This window comes from Eleutherodactylus coqui, chromosome 4 (assembly GCF_035609145.1).
Source record: "Eleutherodactylus coqui strain aEleCoq1 chromosome 4, aEleCoq1.hap1, whole genome shotgun sequence".
In the NCBI taxonomy this organism is placed as follows: Eukaryota; Metazoa; Chordata; class Amphibia; order Anura; family Eleutherodactylidae; genus Eleutherodactylus; species Eleutherodactylus coqui.
Window position 1 is genome coordinate 288,467,657 of NC_089840.1, and position 15,636 is coordinate 288,483,292.

General features: G+C 53.9%; 1 protein-coding gene across 1 annotated transcript; it reads left to right on the forward strand.

Annotated features, from left to right (window-relative positions):
- Positions 1-354: 354 nt before the first annotated feature.
- On the forward strand, positions 355-9,650 carry SFXN4 (sideroflexin 4). Its single transcript, XM_066601370.1, has 14 exons — positions 355-463; positions 1,400-1,465; positions 5,998-6,075; positions 6,159-6,185; positions 6,399-6,453; positions 7,838-7,863; positions 7,956-8,009; positions 8,085-8,144; positions 8,217-8,279; positions 8,352-8,442; positions 8,536-8,651; positions 8,934-9,007; positions 9,082-9,196; positions 9,308-9,650. Exons 1-14 carry the CDS (start codon positions 428-430, stop codon positions 9,383-9,385), a joined length of 939 nt encoding a protein of 312 aa, XP_066457467.1. The 5' UTR covers positions 355-427; the 3' UTR covers positions 9,386-9,650.
- Positions 9,651-15,636: the final 5,986 nt, after the last annotated feature.

Sequence of the window (15,636 nt, forward strand, 5' to 3'; positions counted from 1 at the left end):
GTGGTTAGCAGGCAGTGCTCAGTGGTTAGCAGGCTGTGGCCGGTGCTCAGTGGTTAGCAGGCAGTGGCCGGTGCTCAGTGGTTAGCAGGCAGTGGCCGGTGCTCAGTGGTTAGCAGGCAGTGGTCGGTGCTCAGTGGTTAGCAGGCACTGGCCGGTGCTCAGTGGTTAGCAGGCAGTGGTCGGTGCTTAGTGGTTAGCAGGCAGTGCTCAGTGGTTAGCAGGCAGTGGCCGGTGCTCAGTGGTTAGCAGGCAGTGGCTCAGTGGTTAGCAGGCAGTGCTCAGTGGTTAGTTGTTTCGCCTGTATAAGTTGTGTATTTACTATTTTTACCTCCCGACCAATAATTCACCTTCTGTCGGGAGAAGCCGCGGCCGGAACGGTTCTTCTGCTCATTGTTTCCGGGGGACGGCTGAGCGCGGAGCACCCATCATGTCTGCGCCCTGGTTATCTCCTCCGGGCTCCCAGGTAACCGGCATCCCTGCGGTCTTGTCGTACTGCTTTTGCTGGGGGCGCCGAGCCCCAATAATGTGTGCAGAGGAGGTCATCTACCTGCCCCATAAAGAGTCCATAGTAGGACACCTACCTGCCCCACTGATAACTACCCCATTAATGTGTGCAGAGAAGGTCACCTACCTGCCCCCCCTAATAACTACCCCTACTGATGCATAAAGGGGAGGTCACCTACCTGCCCCATAAAGAGTCCATAGGAGGACACCTACCTGCCCCCCCCTAATAACTACCCCCACTGATGCATAAAGGGGAGGTCACCTACCTGCCCCATAAAGAGTCCAGAGGAGGTCACCTACCTGCCTCTCACTAATAACTACCCCCACTAATGCGTGCAGAGATGGTCACCTACCTGTTCCTCCAACCTTGTTATGCCAATCCCCAACTAATAAGTGCCCCCACACCTCATTATACCAGCCCCCCATTAATAAGTGCCCCCACACCTCATTATACCAGCCCCCCATTAATAAGTGCCCCCACACCTCATTATACCAACCCCCCATTAATAAGTGCCCCCACACCTCATTATACCAGCCCCCCATTAATAAGTGCCCCCACACCTCATTATACCAACCCCCCATTAATAAGTGCCCCCACACCTCATTATACCAACCCCCCATTAATAACTGCCCCCACACCTCATTATAGCAGCCCCCCATTAATAACTGCCCCCACACCTCATTATACCAGCCCCCCATTAATAAGTGTCCCCTCGCTATGTTGGCCCTCCACTAAGTGCCCCCCTCATTATACCAGCTCCTTACTAAGTGTCCGGCCTCTTTACTCCCCCACCAATAAGTGCCCCTCATTATACCAGTCTGATTCTGGAAGAATAGTGGGGGTGGCAGCGGGGGGTTGTGGCGCTCACTGACCCACTGCCATTCTATTGTTCAGTCCTTTCTGCAGAGAAATGCCCACTGGCACGAAGTCCTGAATCCCAGCGTGTTACTGGCATCTCACGTAAGTTACAGCAGGGGGTGGGTAGTGGGAGGAGAGGGTGGCGGTGGGCAGTGAGGGTGGGTGATGCGCCGAGAGGGTGGTGATGGAAGGAGAAGGTGGCAGTGGGTGATGCGGAGAGAGGTTGAGGGTGGCGGTGGTTGATACGTGGAGAGAGTGTTGTGTGAGGGTGGCACTGTGTGAAAGGAAGAGATGGTGGCGGTGGGATACAGGAGCAGAGGGTAGTGGTGGGTGATGAGTAGAGGGTGGTGATGTGTAGAGGGTGACGGGAGGTGAGGGTGGCGGTGGGTGATGTGTGGAGAGGGTGACGGGAGGTGAGGGTGGCGGTGGGTGATGTGTGGAGAGGGTGACGGGAGGTGAGGGTGGCGGTGGGTGATGTGTGGAGAGGGTGACGGGAGGTGAGGGTGGCGGTGGGTGATGTGTGGAGAGGGTGACGGGAGGTGAGGGTGGCGGTGGGTGATGTGTGGAGAGGGTGACGGGAAGTGAGGGTGGCCGTGGGTGATGTGTGGAGAGGGTGACGGGAGGTGAGGGTGGCCGTGGGTGATGTGTGGAGAGGGTGACGGGAGGTGAGGGTGGCCGTGGGTGATGTGTGGAGAGGGTGACGGGAGGTGAGGGTGGCCGTGGGTGATGTGTGGAGAGGGTGACGGGAGGTGAGGGTGGCCGTGGGTGATGTGTGGAGAGGGTGACGGGAGGTGAGGGTGGCCGTGGGTGATGTGTGGAGAGGGTGACGGGAGGTGAGGGTGGCCGTGGGTGATGTGTGGAGAGGGTGACGGGAGGTGAGGGTGGCCGTGGGTGATGTGTGGAGAGGGTGACGGGAGGTGAGGGTGGCGGTGGGTGATGTGTGGAGAGGGTGACGGGAGGTGAGGGTGGCGGTGGGTGATGTGTGGAGAGGGTGACGGGAGGTGAGGGTGGCGGTGGGTGATGTGTGGAGAGGGTGACGGGAGGTGAGGGTGGCGGTGGGTGATGTGTGGAGAGGGTGACGGGAGGTGAGGGTGGCGGTGGGTGATGTGTGGAGAGGGTGACGGGAGGTGAGGGTGGCGGTGGGTGATGTGTGGAGAGGGTGACGGGAGGTGAGGGTGGCGGTGGGTGATGTGTGGAGAGGGTGACGGGAGGTGAGGGTGGCGGTGGGTGATGTGTGGAGAGGGTGACGGGAGGTGAGGGTGGCGGTGGGTGATGTGTGGAGAGGGTGACGGGAGGTGAGGGTGGCGCTGGGTGGTGTGTGGAGAGGGTGACGGGAGGTGAGGGTGGCGCTGGGTGGTGTGTGGAGAGGGTGACGGGAGGTGAGGGTGGCGCTGGGTGGTGTGTGGAGAGGGTGACGGGGCTTGAGGGTGGCGGTGGGTGATGTGTGGAGAGGGTGACGGGGCTTGAGGGTGGCGGTGGGTATGTTCTCTTTAATGTTAGGTTCCTCGCACTGTATGTACAGCTGACCGTTCCAGTCGCCGACACGACACAGACTGGTGTGTTATTACACGGACTGTAGGAATAGTCGCGGCGTGTCCTACTCCGGTCTGAAGTCTCTGGGCGCATGAGAGAGGAGCGCCACACGGAGGCCATATCTGCGCTCCATATTTCACTGGTCATTAATGAGCAATAGTAGGATAGAATGGAGGCGCCTTCAGAAAATAAAAACAGAGGACATAAAGAAAGCATAAACGTGCAGCGCATAAGGAGGTCACATGGGTGTACACACACATTACTATTGGTCCATTTTTCATGCACTGAATTTCTAGAGCGTCGGAGTTGTCTGGAGGCGGGGGACCATAGGGGATGGAGTTGTCTGGAGGCGAGGGACCATAGGGGATGGAGTTGTCTGGAGGCGGGGGACCATAGGGGATGGAGTTGTCTGGAGGCGGGGGACCATAGGGGATGGAGTTGTCTGGAGGCGGGGGACCATAGGGGATGGAGTTGTCTGGAGGCGGGGGACCATAGGGGATGGAGTTGTCTGGAGGCGGGGGACCATAGGGGATGGAGTTGTCTGGAGGCGGGGGACCATAGGGGATGGAGTTGTCTGGAGGCGGGGGACCATAGGGGATGGAGTTGTCTGGAGGCGGGGGACCATAGGGGATGGAGTTGTCTGGAGGCGGGGGACCATAGGGGATGGAGTTGTCTGGAGGCGGGGGACCATAGGGGATGGAGTTGTCTGGAGGCGGGGGACCATAGGGGATGGAGTTGTCTGGAGGCGGGGGACCATAGGGGATGGAGTTGTCTGGAGGCGGGGGACCATAGGGGATGGAGTTGTCTGGAGGCGGGGGACCATATGGGATGGAGTTGTCTGGAGGCGGGGGACCATAGGGGATGGAGTTGTCTGGAGGCGGGGGACCATAGGGGATGGAGTTGTCTGGAGGCGGGGGACCATAGGGGATGGAGTTGTCTGGAGGCGGGGGACCATAGGGGATGGAGTTGTCTGGAGGCGGGGGACCATAGGGGATGGAGTTGTCTGGAGGCGGGGGACCATAGGGGATGGAGTTGTCTGGAGGCGGGGGACCATAGGGGATGGAGTTGTCTGGAGGCGGGGGACCATAGGGGATGGAGTTGTCTGGAGGCGGGGGACCATAGGGGATGGAGTTGTCTGGAGGCGGGGGACCATAGGGGATGGAGTTGTCTGGAGGCGGGGGACCATAGGGGATGGAGTTGTCTGGAGGCGGGGGACCATAGGGGATGGAGTTGTCTGGAGGCGGGGGACCATAGGGGATGGAGTTGTCTGGAGGCGGGGGACCATAGGGGATGGAGTTGTCTGGAGGCGGGGGACCATAGGGGATGGAGTTGTCTGGAGGCGGGGGACCATAGGGGATGGAGTTGTCTGGAGGCGGGGGACCATAGGGGATGGAGTTGTCTGGAGGCGGGGGACCATAGGGGATGGAGTTGTCTGGAGGCGGGGGACCATAGGGGATGGAGTTGTCTGGAGGCGGGGGACCATAGGGGATGGAGTTGTCTGGAGGCGGGGGACCATAGGGGATGGAGTTGTCTGGAGGCGGGGGACCATAGGGGATGGAGTTGTCTGGAGGCGGGGGACCATAGGGGATGGAGTTGTCTGGAGGCGGGGGACCATAGGGGATGGAGTTGTCTGGAGGCGGGGGACCATAGGGGATGGAGTTGTCTGGAGGCGGGGGACCATAGGGGATGGAGTTGTCTGGAGGCGGGGGACCATAGGGGATGGAGTTGTCTGGAGGCGGGGGACCATAGGGGATGGAGTTGTCTGGAGGCGGGGGACCATAGGGGATGGAGTTGTCTGGAGGCGGGGGACCATAGGGGATGGAGTTGTCTGGAGGCGGGGGACCATAGGGGATGGAGTTGTCTGGAGGCGGGGGACCATAGGGGATGGAGTTGTCTGGAGGCGGGGGAACAGAGGGGTCTTGAGGTGATGGAGTTGTCTTTGAGGCAGAAGAACAGAGGGGTCTAGAGGGGACAGAGTTGTCTGCAGGCGGTGGAACAGAGGGGACAGAGCTGTCTGTAGGCGGAGGAACAGAGGGGTCTAGAGGGGACGGAGTTGTCTGGAGGCGGGGGAACAGAGGGGATGGAGTTGTCTGGAGGCGGGGGAACAGAGGGGTCTAGAGGGGACAGAGTTGTCTGCAGGCGGTGGGACAGAGCGGTCTGTAGGCGGAGGAACAGAGGGGTCTAGAGGGGATGGAGTTGTCTGGAGGCGGGGGAACAGAGGGGATGGAGTTGTCTGGAGGCGGGGGAACAGAGGGGATGGAGTTGTCTGGAGGCGGGGGAACAGAGGGGATGGAGTTGTCTGGAGGCGGGGGAACAGAGGGGATGGAGTTGTCTGGAGGCGGGGGAACAGAGGGGACGGAGTTGTCTGGAGGCGGGGGGAACAGAGGGGTCCACAGGGGATGGAGTTGTCTGTAGGCGGGGGACCAGAGGGGTCTAGAGGAGATTGAGTTGTCTTGAGGCGAGGGAACAGAGGGGACGGAGTTGTATGGAGGCGGAGGAACAGAGAGGTTTGGAGGCGGGGGAACAGAGGGGCATAGAGGGGACAGAATTGTCTGAAGGCGGGGGAACAGGGGGTTCTAGAGGGAATGGAGTTGTCTGGAGGGGGAGGATAATAGGGGGACAGAGGAGTCTTGGGGAAATGCTGCGGTTTTCCTGCAGCTGAACATTTTGTGACAAATTCTGCAGCAAAATCCTCCCAGCCCTCCGGTATTCAGCTGTGGATCTGCAGCCCACGTGAATCTGTACCGCCGCTGCCCTCAGCCAGCAAGGGCCACTAAGCGTCGCTGGTCATGTGCTGCACACGGTGGGGGCGCTCAGTAGCTCTTGCAGGATGAGGGTTGTGCGTTTTGATGTGGAAATGCTTCCGGTTCGGCGGATCCGCAGCATTTCTCCTACGTGTGAACGCACCCTGAAAACAAAAGGGCACGGCCGGGCCGGACGCGTGTGTATACGGCCGAGGCGGACGCGCGTGTATACGGCCGAGGCGGACGCTCGCGTCTACGGCACGGCCGGGGTATCTATTTTTCTACCAACAGTTGTTGCTGGTGTTCAGGCTGTGATTGGCTGGTATGTGATCATGTGATTAACGTCTTCTGATTCAGGCAGAAATCCAGAAATCTAAATCCTTGCTGGAGGCTCTAGGACCCAGGAATACAGAGCAGAAGGCGGATGAGCAGAAGGTGCGGCGGGCTATACTGCGGGCTGCGGTATGTTGGCGGCACCCTGACCGCTGGTTGTAATTTATCCTTCTTGTGTCCTACAGGTGATCGAGGCCGCGAAACTCTGTGAGGTGAGTGGGGTCTTCGGGAAGAGTCTCTGGGACTGGTGGTCCTCCAGGCATGGGGCCATTCTCAATGGACAGGGGTGTTTTCTGGGTTGGGGGCTTTCTCCTTGGGGTTGGGGGCTCTTTAGGTATGATGGGATTTGTGTCTGTGTTGGGGGGGAGCAGTGTGGAGCCCCCCTCGTGCTGACGTGTATTTCACGTGTGATTTTTCATCCTAAGGCCTCAGTGCACCCGGATTCCAGCCAAGTGCTCCCCCTACTGTTCAGACCGCCAGGTAAGCGTAACGTAGTGTCACCTGCAGTGACTCTAAATATCTTCAATGTTTGGCCACGCCTTCTTTGAGATAGTGGGCGTGGCTATTTCCATTCTTATTTAACTAGAGCTCCTTCTACTTCCCTAACCTCATACATACGCACCTGAAAATCCCACCACCTCCCGGGGGTCCGGGGACCTGGTTATTCCGGTAGGCGCTAGCCCTCGCGGTGGATGTGAGAAGACCCCTTTAACCATCTACGTTGCGGCTATAATCTTCCTCTTGCTTGAATCTCTCGCCGAGATCACTGCTTGTTGTCAGTGAGTGGAAACATTCATAATGTACATCTAGGGGACGGGGGTTCATGGTTTGTTCCAGTGTATCAGCACCATGAGCTGAGCACACATCTTTTGTCCTGAGCGTTTGTTACAATGTATCGGTGCAGGATATCATGTGTGCGCTCTGGAGTGCAGGCTGCAGATACAGCTGTAACAACCCCTCAGCTGTGCGCAGCCCAACGCATCGCGGCTTGTGGATGACAATTGTGGTGTAAAAAAGTCGAAATTATGGCGCACGCCACCGGGCTTTGTGCCCTTTTTTTTTGCCTGTCTTTTGACATTTTTCCCAACTGCCGAAAAAAGTGGCGCCAGAAATGTGGATCCAACAGCCAGAGATGCACCAAGTTTATTTACAGGTATGCGTTTTTAACCCCTTAGTGACCAATATAAGGATGCGACAGTTTTTTGTGGATTTTAATCTCCACTTTTTAAACGCCATAACCTTTTTATTTTTCCGTTGATGACGTATGAGGCGGGGCTACAGATCACATGTATGTGGAGCCCATGCTTTCCTATAGGCTCTTCCTCACCAGCCATGTTTTCTAGACTGCGAGAATACAAAAGCGCGGCATGCTCGAAACAGCCGTGATTTGCAATTTTTTAGCCCATGTTTCCTTTTTGTTGCATTAAAAAGGCGTTTTTTATGCGATGCAACTTTTGACTGTAGGAAATCCTACTATAAAAGCCCTAAACAGGAAAAAAATATATGGCCTAAGAGGCGCTGTCATTTCCGGAGCGCCTCCTCTTCACCTCCGGCACTTGTCTTTAGTCTTCTGCCAGCCCCTCCTGTATTGGAAGATCAAAATCCCCGCCTCTAAGAAGGGCTAGCTGTGATTGGTTCATGAGCGCCATGGCTCAGCCAATGGAAGCCATCCCTCAATGAACCAATCACAGCCCTTTAATGAATCAATTAATATAACCCCCCCTCCCCCGCCAAAAAAAAAATCCTCACACGGGGTGCTACAATGTCACATGACGTTGTAGCACCACGTGCGACACAAAATCCGGTCTGTGTAGCCGCTCTGATCACGTGACTGCATCGTAACGAGGCTTTTTCTGCATTGCAGCGTATTTGTTTCTGGGCGCGCCGCTGGTGAGTTTTACGACTCGGGGGGGGGGGGGATTGGTTATCACTCTGACTAATGGGGAGACCACATGGCCTGACAGGTCTTGTATGTTTAACAGGCAGTGACGGCGTTGTTTCCACACAGGACCGTCGCATCCGCCTTCCTCTTTCAGGTACGGCCAGTCTCGGCTCAGAGCTGCACGCTTGGCTCTGCTACATCCTGCAATAATCTAGTTCTTGTCCCACAGCTTCCCTTCCAGACGTACAATGCCGGATTTACCCTTGTGCACAGGAACCGCTCTCTGCAGGTAAGCGGCGTCTCCAAGGATCGGCTGGCAGCGCTTAGCGCAGCCAAAATAAGTGACTGTCTCTTCTTGCAGGAGGGGAAGTCCCAGCACCCGCTATACCTGTCCGCGTCCATTGTCTACCTCAGCTGCATGGGGGTTCGTATCCGTCTCCGCAGGTCACATGACACGGACAGGGAGTAGACCCGTCATTGTCGTCTTCTTCTGCAGGCTGCTCCAGCGCTCGCAATGAAGAGACTCGGCATCCGCAGTCCGGCCAGCCACATCTTCTTTGGTAGAATCCTCCCAACGCCACTCTATGGTAAGCCGCTGAGGGTTAGACAACACCTGGGTGCCCACCACCCCTCCAGTGTCATAGTAAGGGGGGCATCAATGCCTTGCGTGTGTTTTTCAGCGCTGCTAGGAGGACTGAGCGTTCTACTGATGAGATATCCTGAAGTAGAACAGGAGGTTCAGGTCGTGGATCAAGAGGGTAACGTGGTCGGAACGTCTAACAAAGCTGCACAGAAGGTACGGTCTGTCTCCTGTCCCTCCCGCACACAGTCTACAGGTAGTGCACACCTCAGTGCAGGTAATGCCAGAGGCAATGGGCACTAGGGGCAACCAGGTGAAGAAAATCTGTAACTATGGCTGACGGAGAGACCGGCTGGAAGTTACAAGGCGGGCTACACACTAAAGAAGTGAAACGAGGACATGAGACGATACGCAGTGGCGGTCAGAGTAGAGGAGACTTGCTAGTAGACCGCCACAGAGACGTGACCATCCTCTTCACCATCTCTTCTATTCTTTCAGGCTGTGCAAGAGACGGCATTGTCCCGGGCGGCTCTGCTCGGAGTCACCGCGTTGATTCCCTCTCTGATGAGTCGGTGAGTGGCGCTCTCCTTTGCTCTTTCAGCGCTCTTCTGGTGCGTTAACGCTGCGTCTCCCCGTCTTGCCGCAGTTCCCATATGATGAAGAATCCGCGGATGTTCACCCTGCTCAATCACCTGGCCGCTCTCATCGCGTTTGCAATGATGGTTCCTTTATCGTTCAGCCTCTTCCCACAGAAAGGATCGGTGCGTGTCCGTATGGAGCCGTGCAACCACGGATAAAAATGGGGCCCTTTTACTTATCCGGGGCGGCAGGTACTTCACATTTAGCTCATGTTCTGCTACAATCTATTTCAGATCAGACGAGACGATCTGGAGGAAGAACTGAAGGAAAGAACAAAGGAAGAGATGCTCTTCTATAACCGGGGGTTGTGACCGCCGCCCTCTCCAGGAGGTTGGGGGGCGGCTGCATCAGATCACAATATTTTCTTATTAAAAGATTAAAAATGACAAAAAAAATAAAGTTGCTCTGATGCTGCTGTGTGGGGTCCTGGCTGGAAGGAGGCGCGTGGGGTCCTGGCCGGAAGGAGGGGCGAAGGGAGGCTGCCACGTGGGGTCCTACCCGGAAGGAGGCGCGAAGGGAGGCCGCCGCGTGGGGTCCTGGCTGGAAGGAGGCGCGAAGGGAGGCCGCCGCGTGGGGTCCTGGCCGGAAGGAGGCGCGAAGGGAGGCCGCCGCGTGGGGTCCTGGCCGGAAGGAGGCGCGAAGGGAGGCCGCCGCGTGGGGTCCTGGCCGGAAGGAGGCGCGAAGGGAGGCCGCTGCGTGGGGTCCTGGCCGGAAGGAGGCGCGAGGGGAGGCCGCCGCGTGGGATCCGATCCCTAGAGGAAGCAAAGCTGCAACATGCAGGCAGCTGAACACCCCTGGGTTGTGCCTTGTGGTTCCTGATAATTGCCAGCCTGGATTTAGCACAGTCATCTCATCAGGATGGCCTCTGCTGCCGTCAAGTGAACCAAGACATTCACCATCGCTGAAGGAATGCCCCAGGTTTCTGGTCGCTTGCTTACAGCTGCTGGTGCTCTTCATGCATAAGCTCAGGACAGACATGTTCTGTGTAGAAACCTGCTTTTCCCCTCCCCTACAATATGGTGGACCAGATCAACCCCATGTGTGCAAGACAATAGACCAGACCAACCCTACATGGCCGTGCCCACACCTCGCAAGATAACAGACCAGACTAACTCTACATGGGACGTGCCCACACCACGCAAGACAGCAGACCAGACTAACTCTACATGGGCCGTGCCCACACCTCGCAAGATAACAGACCAGACTAACTCTACATGGGCCGTGCCCACACCTCGCAAGATAACAGACCAGACTAACTCTACATGGGACATGCCCACACCTCGCAAGACAACAGACCAGACTAACTCTACATGGGCCGTGCCCACACCGTGCAAGATAACAGACCAGACTAACTCTACATGGGCCGTGCCCACACCTCGCAAGATAACAGACCAGACTAACTCTACATGGGACATGCCCACACCTCGCAAGACAACAGACCAGACTAACTCTACATGGGCCGTGCCCACACCGTGCAAGACAGCAGACCAGACTAATCCTACATGGGCTGTGCCCCTACGCAAGACAACAGACCAGATTAACCCAAATGGGCCGTGCCCCTACGCAAGACAGCAGACCAGACTAATCCTACATGGGCCGTGCCCCTACGCAAGACAGCAGACCAGACTAATCCTACATGGGCTGTGCCCACACCTCGCAAGACAACAGACCAGACCAACCCTACATGAGTCGTGCCCCTCTGCAAGACAACAGACCAGACTAATCCTACATGGGCTGTGCCCCTACGCAAGACAACAGACCAGACTAACCCTACATGGGCTGTGCCCACACCTACGCAAGACAACAGACTAGACTAACCCTATATGGGCCATGCCCCTACGCAAGACAACAGACTAACCCTACAGGGGCCGTGCCCCTACACAAGACAACAGACTAATCCTACATGGGCCGTGCCCCCTACACTCTAAATGTAGAGAGCGCCCCTGTGTTACAGTCACAGTGCTTGGTATAGGCAGATCATGGGAAAGATCTCTGTATTGTTCTCTCATATATCTATACATAGTTATTAGAGCGCCCCCTTGTTACAGTCCTGGGTATAATAGATGATGGGAGAGATTTCTGTACTGACCTCTGATATGTCTATACATTGTTATTAGAGCGCCCCTTGTTACAGTCCTGGGTATAATAGATGATGGGAGAGATCTCTGTACTGACCCCTGATATATTTATACATAGTTATTAGAGCGCCCCCTTGTTACAGTCCTGGGTATAATAGATGATGGGAGAGATCTCTGTACTGTCCCCTGATATATTTATGCATAGATATTAGAGCGCCCCCTTGTTACAGTCCTGGGTATAATAGATGACGGGAGAGATCTCTGGATTGTCCCCTGATATATTTATACATACCTATGAGGTCGTCCCTCAACTGTCTTTTTTTTCCCCCTAAAATAAATAACCCCAATTCTGATAACCTCTCTGGGTATTGTAGTCCGCCCATTCCATTTATTACTTTAGTTGCCCGCCTTTCTACCCGCTCAAGCTCTGATATGCCCTTCGTGAGTACCGGTGCCCAAAACTGTCCACAATATCCCATGTGTGGTCTGACCAGTGACTTGTAAAGTGGAGGAACAATGTTCCCATCATGCGCCCCTAGACCTCTTCTGATGCCCTTATGATCCTATTTGCCTTGGCAGCAGCTGCCTGACACTGGTTGCTCCAGTTAAGTCTACAGTTAACTAAAACCCCCAAGTCCTTCTCCATGTCGGGGTCCCCAGTGGTTTCCCATTTAGTGTGTAATGGTGACATGGATTCCCTCTGCCCGTGTGCAGAACCGCACATTTCTGTCCCCAACCTCTCCAGATCCTCTTGCCCCCGTATACAGATCTACATGTACCCGTATTTCGTCCTCTCGTGTTAATTCCTGTACATGCTTTTGTGTCATCTGCAAATGTTCTCATGCTGCGCATCTCCTGCCGGGTTTGTAAATTCATCCATTACACTGCGGAGGGTGAAATCCGCCATGAATTCCCGCAGAGCGGATACATTTGGTGCGGATACTTTCTGTAACCGGTGGATGAGATTTGTACAATTTCCTCCACTTGCTACTGTAAATGCTCTGTGTGATCGTTAGTCCCTGCTGTTTAAATAAAGCTGTTTTTCACTGGAACCACATTAAGTTCTGGAATCTTCCTCTGCTATTCATTCTAGCTACATGCATACGATACCAGAGACGAGCTTACTACATAGATACGGTGCAAAGACAAGGTTATTACAGATGGTACCAGAACCAAGCTTACTACCTAGATACGATACCAGAGCCAACCTTACCGCAAGGATGTGATACCAGAGCCAATCTAACTGCATAGATACGGTGCCAGAACAGAGCTTGCTACATCAATATGGTAACAGAACCAAGCTTACGGTGTAGATACGGGAACAGAACTGAGCTTACTACATAGGTATGATACCAGAGACAACCTTGCTAAATCGATATGGTGCCAGAACCAAGCTTACTACTTAGATACGATACCAGAGCCAATCTTACCGCAAGGATGTGATACCAGAGCCAATCTAACTGCATAGATATGGTGCCAGAACAGAGCTTGCTACATCAATATGGTAACAGAACCAAGCTTACGGTGTAGATACGGGAACAGAACTGAGCTTACTACATAGGTATGATACCAGAGACAACCTTGCTAAATCGATATGGTGCCAGAACCAAGCTTACTATGTAGGAAAGATAACAGAACCAAGCTTACTTCATACACAAAGTATCAGAACCAAGCTTACTATGTAGGAAAGATAACAGAACCAAGCTTACTACCTAGATACGATACCAGAGCCAACCTTACCGCAAGGATGTGATACCAGAGCCAATCTAACTGCATAGATACGGTGCCAGAACAGAGCATGCTACATCAATATGGTAACAGAACCAAGCTTACGGTGTAGATACGGGAACAGAACTGAGCTTACTACATAGGTATGATACCAGAGACAACCTTGCTAAATCGATATGGTGCCAGAACCAAGCTTACTACTTAGATACGATACCAGAGCCAACCTTACCGCAAGGATGTGATACCAGAGCCAATCTAACTGCATAGATATGGTGCCAGAACAGAGCTTGCTACATCAATATGGTAACAGAACCAAGCTTACGGTGTAGATACGGGAACAGAACTGAGCTTACTACATAGGTATGATACCAGAGACAACCTTGCTAAATCGATATGGTGCCAGAACCAAGCTTACTATGTAGGAAAGATAACAGAACCAAGCTTACTACCTAGATACGATACCAGAGCCAACATTACCGCAAGGATGTGATACCAGAGCCAATCTAACTGCATAGATACGGTGCCAGAACAGAGCTTGCTACATCAATATGGTAACAGAACCAAGCTTACGGTGTAGATACGGGAACAGAACTGAGCTTACTACATAGGTATGATACCAGAGACAACCTTGCTAAATCGATATGGTGCCAGAACCAAGCTTACTACTTAGATACGATACCAGAGCCAACCTTACCGCAAGGATGTGATACCAGAGCCAATCTAACTGCATAGATACGGTGCCAGAACAGAGCTTGCTACATCAATATGGTAACAGAACCAAGCTTACGGTGTAGATACGGGAACAGAACTGAGCTTACTACATAGGTATGATACCAGAGACAACCTTGCTAAATCGATATGGTGCCAGAACCAAGCTTACTATGTAGGAAAGATAACAGAACCAAGCTTACTTCATACACAAAGTATCAGAACCAAGCTTACTATGTAGGAAAGATAACAGAACCAAGCTTACTACATACACAAAGTATCAGAAGCAAGCTTACTGTATAGATGCTGAAAGGGTACATTGACAAGAGCTGGAACACACAGACTGGCATGAAGCGGGTGCAGTTCTCTGTGGCAGGTGGTGGAAATACCGAGGACACACGTGGGGATCAAGCAGGTGTAGTTCTCTCTGCGTCCACCGGTGGTAGTATAGAGTAAACAGGTTGGGATCAGCCAGGTGCAGTTCTCTCTGCGGTCACTGGTGGCAGTGTAGTGACCCAGTACATCATCCTGGTCCCCTCCATAAATGTCATACATGTATGTCTTATGTTGATGCACTGTGCAAAGCTGTCTTGTCATTTCCAGTATGTGTTGCACAGCTGCAGCACTTGAGAGGTTAATGTCTGCAAAAATCCAAAGCCTGAATGTAAATGTATGAATTTGTCATGTGGTGTGAGAGAGGTTATAAAAAAGAGTGATTGTGAACGGAAAAGGAGTCCATGTCTTCAGGAGGGTTGCTGTTCAGGAGCTCCAGGTACATGGCGGCACCTTCAGCCCTCATGTGCTGAAGCATGGAAGAGGAGGAGAGATTTCCCTACCAAATGTGATTGGATGTTGATGGAGTGAGCCCCAAGAAAGAGAGCATCCGTGAGTTCTAATCTGCGTTTATTCAAGGCCAGTGCAGAGGTACGATCTAATCTTCTGATTTTCCTATGCGGCCGTCTGAAGTCTGGATCACTGTGTAGAGGTACACCCTTCATTTGACACACCCATGCGTCTCCAAGGCTGGGTGGAGGTACTACAAGTCAATCTCTATTCACACACGTGCGTCTTTAAAGGCCCATTTACACAGAACAATGATCGCTCAAACTACAGTTTGAGTGACAGCTTTGAGCGATCATTTTGCATAAACTATTACGTAGCTACTCCATAGCTATTCAGCGTGCAAATGAAGCCTTAGCTGAAAGCAGTTAATAGCCAGAGGGCTCTTATCTGCATTCAGTTCCTGTGTGCTCTCACAGGAAACAATGCTATCAACACTCCCCGTGGAGAACTGCTGATAAGACCAAACGACGATTTTTAGGTTGGCCTGAATTTAACGATCACCTAGCAGTGCACGAAAAGGGCACGCTGGCCACGCGTTTAGACGCAACGATGATCGCTCAAACAATCACTTTTTAGTGATTTTTGAGCGATCATCGCTCTTTAGTGATTTTTGAGCGATCATCGCTCTGTGTAAATGGGCTGAAGGAACAGAGAGGTTTAAATGCTGTCAGAGCTGCCGCCCGGCAGCTGATTGGGGCGGAGAGCCTGACAGCAGCAGGACCCAGACATAAGTAGTGAGTGCCAAGCAGAGAGCAGACATCCAGCAACGAGTGCAGAGCAAGCGTGCCCAGGTGTCATGGCAACTGTGACGTGGCGCGGGGCAGTACATCCCCAGTAACCCGGCTAACTAGGCGCATGCCCCCTGTGCACAGGTGTGCACGCCCAGAGCTGGCGTACCGGATACCGGCGGCCAGGGGAGGTCACTAAGACTGGGGCTTCTCTGCGCCGCAGCCTGGGTAATAGGACTGGTAGTGCGGGCACGGAGACCCCCAGAGCCGCTGGACCTGACATCATCTACCTGCACTGTGAAGTCTTGCATTGAACCACCTTGTATTGTTTCACTTATTATTCCAGTAAGGTTTATAGCGGGCTCTGACCGGTCCCAGAGAGTCATACCGGCATAGGGAGGAATGGTGGCGTCACGCGTGACAGTTATCCAGTTTGGTGGGCATTCCCTATCCTAGGGGTGTCCCAAGTGGGCTGCG